General features: G+C 40.3%; 2 protein-coding genes across 2 annotated transcripts; one reads left to right on the plus strand and one right to left on the minus strand.

Moving 5' to 3' along the window:
• The first annotated feature begins 90 nt into the window (after positions 1-90).
• On the plus strand, positions 91-12,737 carry LOC134178355 (FK506-binding protein 15-like). The gene is made up of 19 exons (XM_062645221.1): positions 91-174; positions 363-408; positions 475-550; positions 611-685; positions 753-851; positions 6,736-6,813; positions 7,234-7,305; positions 7,362-7,418; positions 7,482-7,565; positions 7,624-7,683; positions 7,740-7,792; positions 8,924-9,080; positions 9,142-9,249; positions 9,311-9,412; positions 9,464-9,531; positions 9,585-9,645; positions 11,162-11,249; positions 11,316-11,408; positions 11,484-12,737. The coding sequence occupies exons 1-19, from the start codon at positions 165-167 to the stop codon at positions 12,680-12,682; spliced, it is 2,586 nt and encodes an 861-aa protein (XP_062501205.1). The 5' UTR covers positions 91-164; the 3' UTR covers positions 12,683-12,737.
• A 147-nt stretch (positions 12,738-12,884) lies between these two features.
• Positions 12,885-14,792, minus strand: LOC134178356 (SH3 and PX domain-containing protein 2B-like). The gene is made up of 3 exons (XM_062645222.1): positions 14,443-14,792; positions 14,027-14,345; positions 12,885-13,170 (listed from the first exon to the last, which is right to left on the minus strand). The coding sequence occupies exons 1-3, from the start codon at positions 14,693-14,695 to the stop codon at positions 12,900-12,902; spliced, it is 843 nt and encodes a 280-aa protein (XP_062501206.1). The 5' UTR covers positions 14,696-14,792; the 3' UTR covers positions 12,885-12,899.
• Positions 14,793-15,005: the final 213 nt, after the last annotated feature.

The raw sequence follows: 15,005 nt of genomic DNA on the forward strand, positions 1-15,005 counted from the left end.
GCCCATGCGACACCTACGTACAGTGATTGAATGAATCAGAATGCTAGGTGAGTACACTAACTTTAGTCACGTGATTTAATATACGGGTTACTAGACTCTACTCTTCGGTAGATTAGCCGTCGAGTAATCAGTTCTTATCTGAAGTCTGACGTCTTTTCACGACAATGAGCATAAGTACGTGGCTCTTAGATGCATGTGTCTGGTTTGAACGCAGTTGTATGTTTACTGGCCTATTGCACGTGCGGCATGCATGTTACCGACTTCTAAGTCTTGTGCTGTAGGTACTCGCTCGCCTGCAACGTTTATTTCTATGCTTTAACGTAACTGTAAGAGAGCTTGACGAAACGCCTTTGATTGTGTAGGTGGCCAGACCTTGCAACACGCTGCTGCCGTTCACGCGTACGAATTGTAAGCCGGCTAATTGACACAATGAATCAACGTTACGTAGCCAGTCGGGTGTGCGTGTTTCAATAGCTACAGCACTCAAGGCAAGCCTGTCGACCGCGGACGATTGGGTCTGGCGATACTGGGCAGTCCTTTCACTAAGGAAGTGAGACGTGATAATTTGGTGCTTCAAAGTTGCCGAAATACTGGGCTTTTTCCGTTGCAGTTCAAGCTGATTATGTACGCTACGAAGCAACAATATGTAACGCAGGTTCCTATTCTTCCACGGTTTCAGCTGTCTGTAAGATTGCTTATTTCGTTTGGTAGTACTGCAGAGTCACAGTGTGGTATTGGAATTGCTTCTCTAGGTTCAGGGTGATCAATATGCCAGCTTTTATGACGAGAACAGGAAAAGCTGGTCTGTCAAGTTTGAAACACAAGAAGCTTCGGATGAGTTTGCTAGGCAGGTAAGGCTGATCATTAATTATTAACTAGCTATTATAGCAGTTAAGTGTTAATTAATTAAATTAACAGTGTACCTGCATCCAGACTTTAAACAAATTCTAGAATTTGGGGAAGCAAGCTATATTGCTCAAATACTGTAAATCTAATTTTGTAAATTTCGTAAATTGCAAATAATTTACTAACTTAGATCGCCTACTAACTTTTGTAGCCTGAATATCCATGTTGATGCACATACAACGCTGTGAGTGTCTCAATGATCATCTTCATTGTTTGGGTTAAGCAGAAACATCCTTCTTAGCTCACGGTAGTGTCCAGTTGACAAGTGGCTTTTGGAAGCTAAGAAATCTGAGAATGAAGTAGATACGTTGGCAGGCACCTACCTGGATGTAAATGGAGCCTTGTCATCTACACTCACATGTTCAAAATCGGTGACTGATTGAGGGAAGTTTATGAACATTTACTTCTTATGAAAGAGGTTGCGGCAGTTTACAAACATCTGTAGTTACAAACATTTTTTGTTTAAGTATGCTGCAATTTCTGGAGACAACACCACCCTTAAAAGAACGTCGCAGGTTTGTGGCTGTGGACTCAATAAAGTCCACCATTGAATGAACGCCACATGATTCATATGTGGGTAGCCATGTAGTTCATTGTACGTACCAAGCACGCACACTTGATGTGTGTTAGAAAGGCATGGTTAAGGCGATGATGAAACAGATTTAGAGGAAACAGTCCTAAGAAGCCACTGTGTTGTACGAAGGCATCTCTACTGAAGCTTCAAGTCAGTAGGGCACTTTGACAGAAGACTCTGACAAACTAGAAGCAAAAGAAGCAGTCATAGACGACGAATAGTTTGACCTAGCTATAGGTAATTACAGGTGGCCAGTGGTTGATCAAAGTTCAGGTTTCTAGCCAGATTTTCAGCAAAGCGTTTTGGTATAGCAGGGCTTCCTAAAAGGGGTGTTGTCTTTTGTAAGGGTGTGATTTTGACGTGCTTATGGTTTGTTGAATAGGTAGCCCTGGAGAGTTTTTTGTGACTTCCACTGCTTAAATAATTAAGCTAGTCAGAATAACTTGGCTGTTTTAAGATGATCTTTGGGGAAAGAGTATTAGCTGTTTGCATATCAATATTTTATAGGGGAATAGTATGTTTGTATAGAAATACCACATCCGCATTTCATTATGATGCTTTCTATTTAGTCATCATGCTTTGTAATAAGATCGGTTAGAGCACAGAACACAGAAACAAGAGCACAGTAAATAGCACAGTAACTAGCACACCTGCTGAGGTCATAAGTAGCACTTCTATAAAAGGTCAATGTGAAAAATGAGTAGTTCAAAAAAACTTGTGTTTCCTTGTAGTAGTGAACACAGCCACTAATTCCAACTGGAATGTTTGTTCACATGGGGTGTCGGTCAATCCCAAAGGGTGGCGGGCATCTCATTTTGATAAGTAAAGGGTGGCGGGGGCCCACCCCTTCGTATGCCTGGCTAGAACCCTGGAAGTTGCCATAGACTATGAGTAATTTGGTCAAATTTCTAAAGTGTGTCGAAATATGCTACTGGAGTTTACAAACATAACAGTGAAAGAACGCCATAGGGTTTCATCTCTTGAAATGAATGAACGCTGTGGCATTTTTTCCAGGAAATACTGTATGTCTTACAGTACTTCCACAAGTAACCAAACAGTTGTTATAGCATTGTCTTTTAAGTGGTCTAGATAAGTTACTTGTGTCTGCTTAGGTCCGACTCTGTAATTTATGGTTACCCATAGAATGTCTGTACTTTTACATACTAAGGGAAATCGGTGTTCCGAATGAAGACAAAAAGTGGTACAGTATGTCAGTCTTGGTGATAAGAATAATTTGTAACTAGTGGAGAGTGTTTGAAAAAGAATAATAGTGGACAAACGCTAGCTTTGTCCAGGCATTTTGCTAGAAATTCTATATTAGTATTTACTATTTACAATTAGATCTCTGTCAACTTAGCTTTTTCAGCTGTAATAATGGCAGCTGAATGAAACAAACTCTTGCATTATTGAATGGTCTAGAGGAACCAAGTCAGGATGACCCGTACCACGACAAAGCCTTGTTCACAATATATGTACATTGGCACCAATGTAATGTAACGGAACCTAACAAACGTAGCGAACGTTGCGTGGTTGATGTTCACAATTTAGCTTAGGCCAATGTAGACAACACGACGCCACGAAAGCATACACCTCTTTCCAAGCATTGCTCTTGGCAATAATCTCTTTGTTTGTGTTTGAAGCCACTAGCCACAAGCAAGGGTAGCTTTTGTCGGCTTCAAGTAGCTTCTCCAGAATCTCCTCCATATTTTACAAATGGGCACGCTCTACCGTAACCATGCACGTGATTCCTTGCACAGTGGCTATTGGTCAAACGTTCCGTTCGGTTTCTTTGAAATAGAACATCAATGTAATCTAATGTGATGAACGCTAACCCGGTTCACAATGAAACGCTCGTTCCGTTCGCTATTTTCTTTACTTTCCATTGGTGCCAACATGGATATTGTGAACCAGCATTGATGCTTTCTGGCTAGAGTGTCAATTGCCAAGTGAAGCAAAAATCTACGACAAAACAGACTTTTGGGCAAGCTTGAAGTAGCCTCAGGAAGCGACCCTTGCATAAGTACCAGTGTTTACCAGAGAGAATCCGGAAGCTATGAGAAAGAACAGTACGTTTGTCATGAAGACAATGAGATGCCTTTTGATATAAGCAGTTTCTATTATTCTGTAATATAAGGACTGAACAGGTAACAAACAAAACGGAACAAAGTAAAAACAGACAGATGATTGCAGACAACGATATTTGGTTATGTTTGTGGTAATAACATTTGGGAATGTTTCATAATTCAGAATTGATGTAACAGCAAACAGCAAATTCCATAGATCAGCTTATATATAATGAATATGTGATGGGACAGGAATCCTATGGAATATTTATGCAGCAAGCCACCTCCAAATCTATATGTGCTGTTAATTTAGTTTACACATAGCTAGAAGTTTTTTGACAGGGTTTATATTCAAGTAACTTAGCCATTGACAAATGGTAGTTTGGGGGCAAAATTTTGACTTTTAATTGTTATGAACTGTCCTGAACATTTTCACTAAAGCTAGTTTGCACATCTTAACTGATGATGACTTGAATTGTGTATGTACTCCTAGGAGCCAATAGTTTGCACTACAGTGGGTGACACAGTTCTGCAAATAGACAATAATCTAGTCTATAGTAGCCAGTTTTGAGAAGGAGGAAATCTAACTGCTGTAATTTGTCGGAATAGCTGTCACAGTATTATGTGTAATTTTATCAGTACGGTTTTGTAGATCAGTTATGGTGAAGGAGATTATCACCTGTTATATGCAAGTGACAGAGTTGTGTAACGGATATGTTTATCACGGGTTTGGTATTGAATAGGCTAAGCAGGTAGGAAATACATTTGGGAACAGAAACACGGACTGAGTGACTAAAGAATTTGGAAGTTATGGAAACGAAGATGGTCATTCAGACTGTCATGTTTGAAGAGTAGAGAATTGTCTTCTCAGTTGTTTGCGAAGAGTGAGAGGAACATGAAGTCGTTCTCGGTCATATAGACAATGATGCTAATTTATTATATTTTTGTGAAACTTCTAAATTGCACAAGTACATTGAAAGGTACACTTGTCGACAACTACATGTTTGTAAGAATGATCGCAATTGGTAATAAATCCTACCAAAGGTTTAACGTTGCTGTTAACATAACTAACTCAGTGCTTTAAAGGAGAACTTTCACCAAATACTAAAACTTGTTGAAAGAAAGATACAAGGCCTGGTATCTTCCTGCAGGAAACCTACTGTCCAGACAGCCACAGAAGCAGAGAATCGGCAACGAATTGTTCAGACCATTCCCCGTGTGTACACAAAGTCTTGGGCTGTGTCTCCACTTGTTGATCTTTAAACATGTTTAACGTTAAACACGTTTAGACTCTAAACATGTTTAGTTGACAGTGTCTCCACTTGTCCATTTATTCCGGACTATTAAAAGAATTATTCGGGACTTTGTTGTACCTCGCAAGTTCGTTTTTTGTGCAGCAGACAGTGAGAAATTGTCTTCTGGTTGTCTGAAGGACAATCAGAGACACACAAGTCTCTGTCTTCGCCGAAATCGCTCTCTCCTGACACTCAGCATCAGTCTACGCACTCTCTGACATTGCGTAATTCTGTCTTCTTCCAATAATCTCCAAAGGAAAGAAAGAGCAGTGCGAAAGAATTAACAACCATTGTCGTGAACGCGTGTTACTATCACGTGACCGTTAAACCTAAACCACTTTCGTTAAACTACCTCTGAAACATGTTTAGCAAAAGCTGTTTAGGTTTACTGTTAAGCAGGTTTAACGCTAGTGGAGACGCATTATTCTTAAACATGTTTAGACTTATACAGGTTGTAAACATGTTTAGACTTAAACAGCCTTAGTGGAGACACGCCCTTACTCTCTCGAATCAACTACTTTAGGTTTAACCATACCAAGTGCTCCTAACGCACTCAAAATTCAGCGAGACACGATCTATGAGCTAATCCAAGAAGGATCTCCTTCTGAGGTTGTATTGCCACAGTCGATACTTGCGTGATAACTTTGGGGTCCCAGTTTGCTTTAGTCAATAAATCACAACTTGACAACCATCTGTCTCACAATCCTTACCTTGAAATGTGCACAGATATCGGTCTTTCTTGCTAACCAACAATCAGAGGTATGCATACGCCACATACGGTTACTAAACACATCTACGCAGGTAATTTCAATGCTTTATTTCTTCGTTACGGTAAACTTCTGCAGTAAACGGTTGCAAAGGGTTGTGTCATGAAGTGACAGCTTTCATCTGAAAGAGAGTTGATTTTGGTGGGAGTTCTCTTTTAAGGCTATCATTGTGTGTGTGTGTGTGTGTGTGTGTGTGTGTGTGTGTGTGTGCATGTTTACGTGTTTGTGTTCTTAATTGTTAGTCAAGGGTAGTCTTGTTCTAAATCTCTAAGCATGATTAGAACTTTCACTCCAAATTTTTCTAATGACTGTTCAATAAACTTCCTTGAAAACAATGTAGTTGCCAACATTGCAACTCTTTCAGATATGTTAGATGTAGTTTAAACACAGAAGTACATGACACCATCTTTCTCTTGTTGTCATATTTGTAAGTAGTAACTGTATACAAGATTCGTTTTGAGATAGCATTACACAGTGGATATGGCATCCTGTAGTCCATGCGCATTGAATACTGTTTCAAACATAAACCTAAGTGCATTAGAGATTTGGTGTGGAAAATAATGTAGGACATAGGACAATGTCCCACCGAATGTGTTGTTTGTCCGACCAAATACTGCACCAGTGTTGGGACAAGTTTGGACAAAACATCCATCAGTACACATATATGATAGTGTAAACCTTGTGTGTCTTAGCATGTGATGTCCTTTTCTATGGTGTAACTGTTAATTTCATGAACTTAGGTGCCTTTTAGCTTGCTTTATTCAGAGAAAACCTCAGCTGCGTTTAGTGCCATTTCTCCCTGGGAAGTTGGTTATCAAGAATTACATGCAAAATGGCTTCAGTAGGGAGGGCACCTAATTTGACATGTAACACCATACAAGAATGTCCTACCAAGGCTCAGTCTGGCTGAGCCGAAATAATTCCCTATTTTCCACACTGGAGATTGAGTTTGATTTATCTCATACATATTTGGGAGGTCTTTTCATTTGATGTACATGTATTTTGGACTTCATTTACATCATAGAGATTCCACATCTTGTCTATGCAATTGTAATGTCTGTTCTAGTAATACTAATAACAGTATCAGTATACGATTATAGTAAATGTGTGATACCCTTATATGTCTGTAGCTGTTGGTAGCTAAGGTGAATTCAGCAGCCAAGATGGAGATCGCTCTCACACAGGATTTGGTGACTGGAAATAATGAAGTAAGTTCTTGAGTTGGTCTAGAGTGAAGTCGGGATCAGTTTTTTGCATTGAATGCGATGTTTGTATATCAAGTTATCAATATGATTGTATGAAAGTGACAGTTTAATTATAATCGACAGTTTAATCATTGGATTTGTGTAGAGTTATGATTTATTATGAAACACGCGTTTGTTATGAAAGTAACATACAGCAGTTTTTAGAAGATTCAACTATACGTGTGTTTTTCTACCATGAAATGTGTCAGTACGTAATCATCACTATGTCTTAGTTTATTGCCAAACAATGGTTATGGTATGACCAATTCTTGTGAAATTGATGGTCATTGGTTCCTCGATGGTGCTTTTCAGCAGAGTTGTGATCTTAGCCAATGGCTAGTTTATGTAACAAATATGTGTTCTCATTGCATGGTTGTGTTGTAGCCTGCTAATGTCAATGACGAAGTGGAGTGTAAATACACATTGTATCTGTTTGCTGACTATAAAATAGGCAAGGTCAGTATTGTATTCTTTCAGGTAAAGGAGATGTATTGACCGTAGTTGTATTGTAGGTTTTGGAAAGCGATGTTTCTGTTAGTTTACAATTAGGAAAAGGAACTGCAACGAAAGTGCGTTGGCTAGTTTCTTTGTTTGTTGCGGTGGACAAGTTGAATAGTGCGTTGTCTATAAAGGGTCTAGAGGCAGGGATTGTTGGTGTCAAGGAAGGTGGTCACAGGCTTGTGTGTGTGCCGTCTGCTTTGGCATATGGCAGACAGGTTAGTTTAGTCGTTACGATAACTTTATGAAGGATTTTTGTAATATGTGGTTATACAGGGTCTTGGAGATGTTATTCCAGCTCATGCTACGTTGTTGTATGACATTCGTGTTCAAAAGGTAACAATCATTCTGCTTGTGTGTTGTTGTTTGTCGTGGAGTGGTGTTAACTTTAGGTAACAACAGCTGAGAAACTTGCAAAGGCAAAGGCAGGTGCACTGAAAGCTAAGTGAGAATATGATGTCTCTATGAATGCTTTGTTATTATATGGTAGAGTGCTTTAAGCTCTGACTTGCTAAACGTAATGACTGGTCACTGCACTAAAGTAGTGGGTCATATGGCCTGTTATGAACATCTACAGTATGTCAACAATGGCATCCTTATATTTGTTTGTAAGCATTGATAGTATTTTCAGTCTGTAAATTGTACGTTTGTGGGTGGTTTGTCTTGGCTTTTTGAACTAAAACAATATTGATGATGCTTTACGAGTGTGACAAGCATAGGTGTTAGCTTGGAAGTCTGTCATTGTGACTGCGTGTGTGAACACTACATGGACGTGTGAAAGCAACTTATAGTTTAGTAAAACAAACATATTACTACTACCTCAGCAAACTGCTGGATTTATATAGTGCTGTGTAGCGAATTTGTGCTATAGTAACTGGTGCTTAAAGATGTTTGTATATTCATCAGCTTTACACTCCCAACTATCCCACCAAATTTTACACAGATAGTCGTGTGTTTTGGGTGAAATAGTGTATTTTCAGGTTTGTGCTTTCTGTCGATGTAAAGAGTGTTTTGGTATGGGTTACATATGTAGTCTCTGACAAGACTAAACAATCTTATTATTATATCAAACAAGTAGTGAAGTGTTGTTATGTGGAAGACGGTATTTTAACACTGTTGCCCTGCATGGACTGTTTATTGATAGGGAAAGAGGGGAGAACAGCTTTATGCAAGCATTGAATACACTTGCTGACACTCTATCAGTATATGCAAGTGGTATGTATATGATATCGATAGTGGAACTTATTTTGTATTGTACTGTTTGGATTTGTGCTTTTGACCATACAAAGGGTTTTACGATGGCATATGGTAGATTTTTATGTCTAGATAGAAGGTCGGATTAAGTTAAGAGTGTAAGTCTTTGTTGTGTGGGCTACTGCAACCATAGATGATGGATTTTCTTTAACCTCGTACCATACCCTCTCCTCCTGCTGTCGTGCCTAGTTCCCATATGCGGCGACAACCCTGCAGCAGCGTTGTCTCTGGTCTTATGGGAACCGGGCACGACAGTGCGAAGAGAGGCTTTGGTACAAGGCTAAAGCAACTGGTCAATACATGAGGTGCTGTTTTTTGTTAGGAAGCAGAACGAAGGACAAGATAGTGTAATAAGCTCTTCTCCAGCGGTGGGAAGTAACTCTCCTAAACCTTCGCGCCAGAGGACTGGTGACAATGCCAGCCAGACATTAGTGAGCTCATCCCCGCAATCTGAAGAAACTATTTTGACTCAGGAACTGGTGGAGTTATGTGATGGTAGTTGGTGCAAATGTTGGCAGTAACACATTATGTCTTACAAAGGAAGGAAAACCATCTCCTAAAACCAGCAAGAAGAAGAGATCAGCAAAGCCAGTTAAAGTTAGCACTAGCTTATCTCTTGCATCTGATGAAGCAGAGGATGAGAAAGTGGTAAGAATTAACGGCTCTAGATCACATATTTATTGATGTGAATGCGGTCAATTTCTGTTAGGAGTCTCCTGTTGTAGAAGATAAGAAGCCTCTTACCAAACCGAAGCCACCCAAGGCTATTCCTCATTCTGCTCAACCAGACGACTATACAAATGATAGCATGGTATGATGTGGACCATATGATGATATTGTTTTTATGTTGTGGTCTTTGTAGGAGTCAGCAGCAAAACACAGTCAGAAATCAGCCCCTGTTCCTATCAAGCCGAAGCCAACAGTGCCAAAGTTAGAGACTGTTTGTTCAATTTTTGTAGTTATTGGGTCATGTTGTGTGTTAGGAAACGACCATTGAGTATGCCTGACACAGAAAATGTGATTGATTATCACAACAGCAAGTCGGTATGTACTGTATATAATAATTTATATTTGTATCTAGCTTTTAACTAGCTGTATACTCTGAACTAGAATATTAGGTGGAGAACCATTTTACACAGACCTTTATGTGGCACATAAACCAAATTACACATGCTTAGCACTTGCTTTAGAATATTCGTCAATTAACAACTGGCTCAAAGCAAGAAATGCGCATACTTGCATGATTTCAGTTATTATCAAGAGTCATCTCTGTTGTTCTATTGGATGGTTTTTGATCTCTCAACCGGGCACTACAAGAATTGCTGAATAAGTTACAAGCATCTGCTCACCCAAATCGAACAATTAATATCACATAGCACGTAATTTAGATACTTTAGTGTTATAAATAAGACGCCATCATTTGGCAGCACAATATTTGTTGCATTAATTAAGACTGTCATATGATGTTGGCTGCATTAGTTTGAGTACTGTATGTGTTCTAGTCAGTCGTGTAATCAGCCAATCTCAAATATATAATGATTTCATAATGGGTTGGATAAAAATAATTTGTGTATTTGGATATGTCAAGGATATATTTTTAGATTTACTTTCAGATATACCATATGTATGTAATTGTGATGTTGATATTAGACAAACACGTGTCTGCAGAGGTCAGAAGGTCAGATGCATTGGTTTGCATGTGTAAGTGATTTCAGAATTTCTGCCCATTGCAAAGTCATCGTGTGCCAGGAAGCAGTAATGGCTTGTGGCTGTAACCTACCCCTGTACTCAGAGTGCCTGTTGGTGAAATACTGTTGCTTTATGACTAAGACTGTGTCCACACTAGATCTGGGGCGGGAGACGACCGTTGCTGGACACTTGAGCCTAGTATGGGGCCTGCTAGCAAACCGTTGTGTCCTACGTTGTAGCAACTCTCTCTCTTCCTCGGACTGCTTGAGGTGCTTTTGTTCCAGAATGTTCCATAAGAGCGTAAATAAGACCAAGTTTGAGATGCACTTACATCAAGCTATCGTTAATGGAACAGGCATTATCATCACGTGATAGTTAATCCTAAACAACTTGAACTTGAAACTACCTTTGAACTAGGTGTAGCAAAATTTGTTTAAATTGCTAACTAAGCATGTTTAGTGCTAATGCAGACACGCCTCAAATAGACTTATTTACTGGAGATGGCAGAATGTGTGTGTGTCAATTGACTTCAACTCGATCATGATCGTGTTTTCTAAAGTACATAGACATTAAACTGATATGCTACCTTTAAGTAATAGAAATTTCGATGATTTTGATAGATTGGTTCAATTTAGATTTTCTTGTTCTGCTGACTGGAAACAAGAATTAGTTAATACAACCTTAATTAACTATTGTTGAGATGCCGCCATAGCTTTCTGTAATTGTGAAATTTCTAATATCTCTAACAGCTGTGCTCATATGTTGTAGTGTGTTGCTTTTATTGTCCAAAGTAGGCAGGAACAGACTTCCATATTTAGGTATAAACAGCTGCTTAGACATATGGTCATCTTGCTTTTTCATTGTCCTTTAGCCTGAACCTTTGCCTGAAAAACGAGATGTGGCTAGTCTAAAGGCTCGTTTAGCTCAGCAGACATACATGGGTCGTTCTCCTAAACAAGGTTGGCAATATGTTTACAGATTCTGACTGCAGCTGTAGTTTGCTGATAGGTTTGTGTGTGTAATAGAGAGTCATCTAGAGAATCATCCAGAACTGCCAGCGGTTAGCAGTCTGTCGCCTAAACACCGCACAACTAACGTCATGCGAAGCAACTCAGCAGGTAGAATTGATGTTGTGTTCTGAATAGTGAACAGATACCCTCAAACAGGTATATAGCACTGCGCTATTTTTGCAGCCGCTGCTCACAGCAAACTTGACAGAAATGGCGTCGGTGCGGGTTCTGTTCCACCTCAAGTTGTGCAACATCAGAATGGTCCTTCCCTGACAAAAGTTGCACAATTGGAAAAGCAAGCAGCCAAACTGAATCAGCAACTGCAGGAGCAGGAGCAGCGCCATCAGAACCAGTTGTCTCTTATCAAGGAACGATACGAAAAACTCAAGCAGATGGTACGTGAAAAAGATGAAGAAATAGAAAACATCAAGGAGCAAGCTAGAGCAAAGGTGAAAGAAAAGCAGGAAGAGGCACAGAAAGAAGTGGAGAGATTGACAAATGAAATGCAAAAGCAACATTCAATCCTTAACCGAAAAGTCTCTAACCTGAAAGCTGAACTGAGCGAAACTGATCCTGGATATGTCCACATCGGCACCGCAGACCTGCTGCGTCAAGGAGATATTTTTATGGCAGGCGATGAGCTAATGTTTCCTGAAAAACCTCGGCGAACAGGTCAAGGACAGTGGGGTGATCTTCAGCTGGCCTCATTTAGAGGCTGTCCCATTCTAGTGGAGTTGGTAAATCAAATAACCCTTACCGAGTACACGCGAGATGCATTTGAGATTGAAGTGAGTCAAGCAGTGAAACTGAGGCATCCCAATATAGTTCAAGTGTTAGGTGTGGTTTTGACAGCAAACCAGCCATCGTTGGTAACTGATATCTATGAGGGTACAGTTCGGGAATTATTATCAAAGCGTAGTTTTGATAAGAATGAAGTCATTCGTTTTGCGTGTGATCTGTCAAAAGCATTGAACTTTCTCCATCTTTCTAAGCCTCCCATTTATCATGGCAACATCAGCAGTTCAGCAGTCATCCTGCAGAACGATCACCAGGGTTTCAAGGCCAAGCTTGTTCACGATGGCTTTGTACAGTTTCTTGCTAAAACCGAGCCAGCAACAGTGCAGAAGAACAAGATCTATCATCCAGCCGGGGATGCTGCAATGCCTGCCGATGCTGTCGATTGCTACAGCTTGGGCGTTTTGATATGTGAAATGAGCATTCGACGGTTGCCACTGCCGGATCAGCGTGATAAGCAAATAAGCAGTATCAGCACGCGGTCAACGAGAGAGCTCGTTCAGTACTGTATAGTAGGAGATGCGAGGGGATACAGAGCGACCATGTCGAATGTGATCGATATGCTCCGTAAAATCCTTGGAAAGTGAACCTGTATGTGTGCCTGCTATTTGTACACCATCTGTTACATATTCCAACGGTATTTGACTCAGTATATTTTCATAGAATATTTGTTGCCTTGTGGCAAAAAGTTTTGTTTCACAGTACATATATCAATATCGTGTAGCTGAGCTCTAATTAATAGCAAGTCTCTTGCCCTTTGTTTTATTTGTTCTCAGAACATAGACTGCCAGGTGCTCATGCCTGCTAATCTGTGTCAGTTGGCTGATTGTCCGATTCTAAATTTGGCTCTTTCTTATCTTTCAGTTCGGTCTCATCTTTCAGTTCGGTCTCATCTTCTGTGTGTTTCAGATCTACCTCGGCTGTAAGAGTAAATGTACCTCCATCTTTGTTATCAATGCCTTCTTTGTCATTTGTCTGCTGCTCTTGTCCACTCTCAACAGTATTAGGTGGCACGGCTTCGTTTTCTGTCTCTTTTTCTTGAGACAAGTGGCTGGATTTCTCGTGCTGTTCATCCCTGTATATGAAACAAGCATGTGAAATATTATCGACATGTTCACCAGTTGCTGTATATATACATCCCACTATAAGGTAATCCCTCTTGGTTTGTTCTTGAGCACTTAGTCAGCTTATGTGAGTGTGGCTCATATAGTATAAATAGTTCATGGCTCAAGCTCAGATGTATGCTGTAGCAAAACTGAATTGTAGAAATCCATAGTACATGGAAATGTTTGTGTCAATTAGGATATGTACATGATGCCATCATTTGCCATGGCAGTATGTAGACAGACAGGTCTGTCACGTGAATTGTCATTTTCCAGAAGATAAACAGATCATATCTCACCTGAATTTGCAGGATGAGTACAGTAAAAATTAAACTACTAACTGTTGATGAAACCATTCACAAATACTAATATGTACAGAATTAATTAATTAACTGCAATGGTCAGTCTCCTACATTACTACACTTTCCAGTGAATTTTATTTCTTGGTATGGGCAGCAAGGTCCTGATGGACTAACAGTACACTACTGCTTTTGGCAACAGTGTATGCAATCAATGAGTGTGGTGTAGTGAGTGGTTGTCTACTATGAAGTAATTACTTTTAATTGTATTTGTGTTATATGCAATACACGTACAGTAGCTGAAAACTTAGCATTGAATTGTTATGCCATGCAATGAAAAGAAGCACTAGTTAGCCTCGCCCCAGATGCAGTGTGTAGCCCACTCCCCCCAGATGCACTGACAGTGATGCTTGGGGGGGGCTGCAATCCACACGGCGTCTGGGGTGAGGCTAACCACTAGTACTGTTGATATGCTTACGCAAAATTTGCTTAGTTACCACTTTAAAGGACTGCAGAGTAACCTGCTTACCTTTCTGATGTCTCATCACTGACTGCAACCTCATTATGTGGCTCTCTTCCATCCATTCTCTTATGTTCATCCTCAACATCGTCATTATCCTCTGGTCTATCAGCAGAAGCAGCTGCTGCGGCTGCAGAATGAAGAGTTTCTGCGCTTCGTTTCTGATCAAGCCCAACAGGATCAGTAGCCTTCTGTTGCAGAAATTGCTGCACTAAGTCGGATTCAACGATTTTACTCTTTAATCGAAGAAGAGCCTGAACGTAGGTGTCTATTCCTTCACGTCTTGACTCTGCTAGTTTCTTGGTACTTCGAGAAAACAACTTCTTACCTGAACCAAGTGTGCAATATCAATACAATATCATTCTAACTGCAGGTTAATTGCTGCAAGCATGTGCACTCAGCTGCATCCATCAAACAAAACTTACCGGGCAAAAATGGAATTTCTCTTGATTTGGAATCGCTAGCGCTAGCTTCTTCCGGAAATTCGCTCAGCAAATTGCACTGGAAGTGGAAGAATTCGTGATAGCTTCTCCAAATGTGGGTGTGGCTTCCATCTGACCAGGAGACCTCTACAACAAATGCATACTGAGTTGGTTTCAACACTCCACTTTTGCGTTCGGCAATATCGACGACTCGAGCATTTACGGGTTTACGATCTGAACTGTCAGAGCTACTCATTGCTAGAATGTATGCTCTGGTCTCACGCGTCTAGCCGCTACGCCCTAATCCGTCCACCCCCGCTAAGAAACGCTGAGGTATTGGGTAACCACCTTGGCGAGCGAGGGCAGAGAGAGGCTGGGTCGAATCTACCAGTGATTTACAATTAAATCAGGCCTGTCGGAGCCTAGAGGGCTGCTGGGGCTATGGCCCCACCGCTTTCAAAAATGTGTAGTTGACAGTGCGTTGATATTGGTTTGACATGTTCGGTGTGTATCAGCGTATACGTAGGTAGGCTAGCAATATAACATTATAACCTAGGAACGTTTAG

This window comes from Corticium candelabrum, chromosome 4 (genome assembly GCF_963422355.1).
Source record: "Corticium candelabrum chromosome 4, ooCorCand1.1, whole genome shotgun sequence".
Taxonomy (NCBI): Eukaryota; Metazoa; Porifera; class Homoscleromorpha; order Homosclerophorida; family Plakinidae; genus Corticium; species Corticium candelabrum.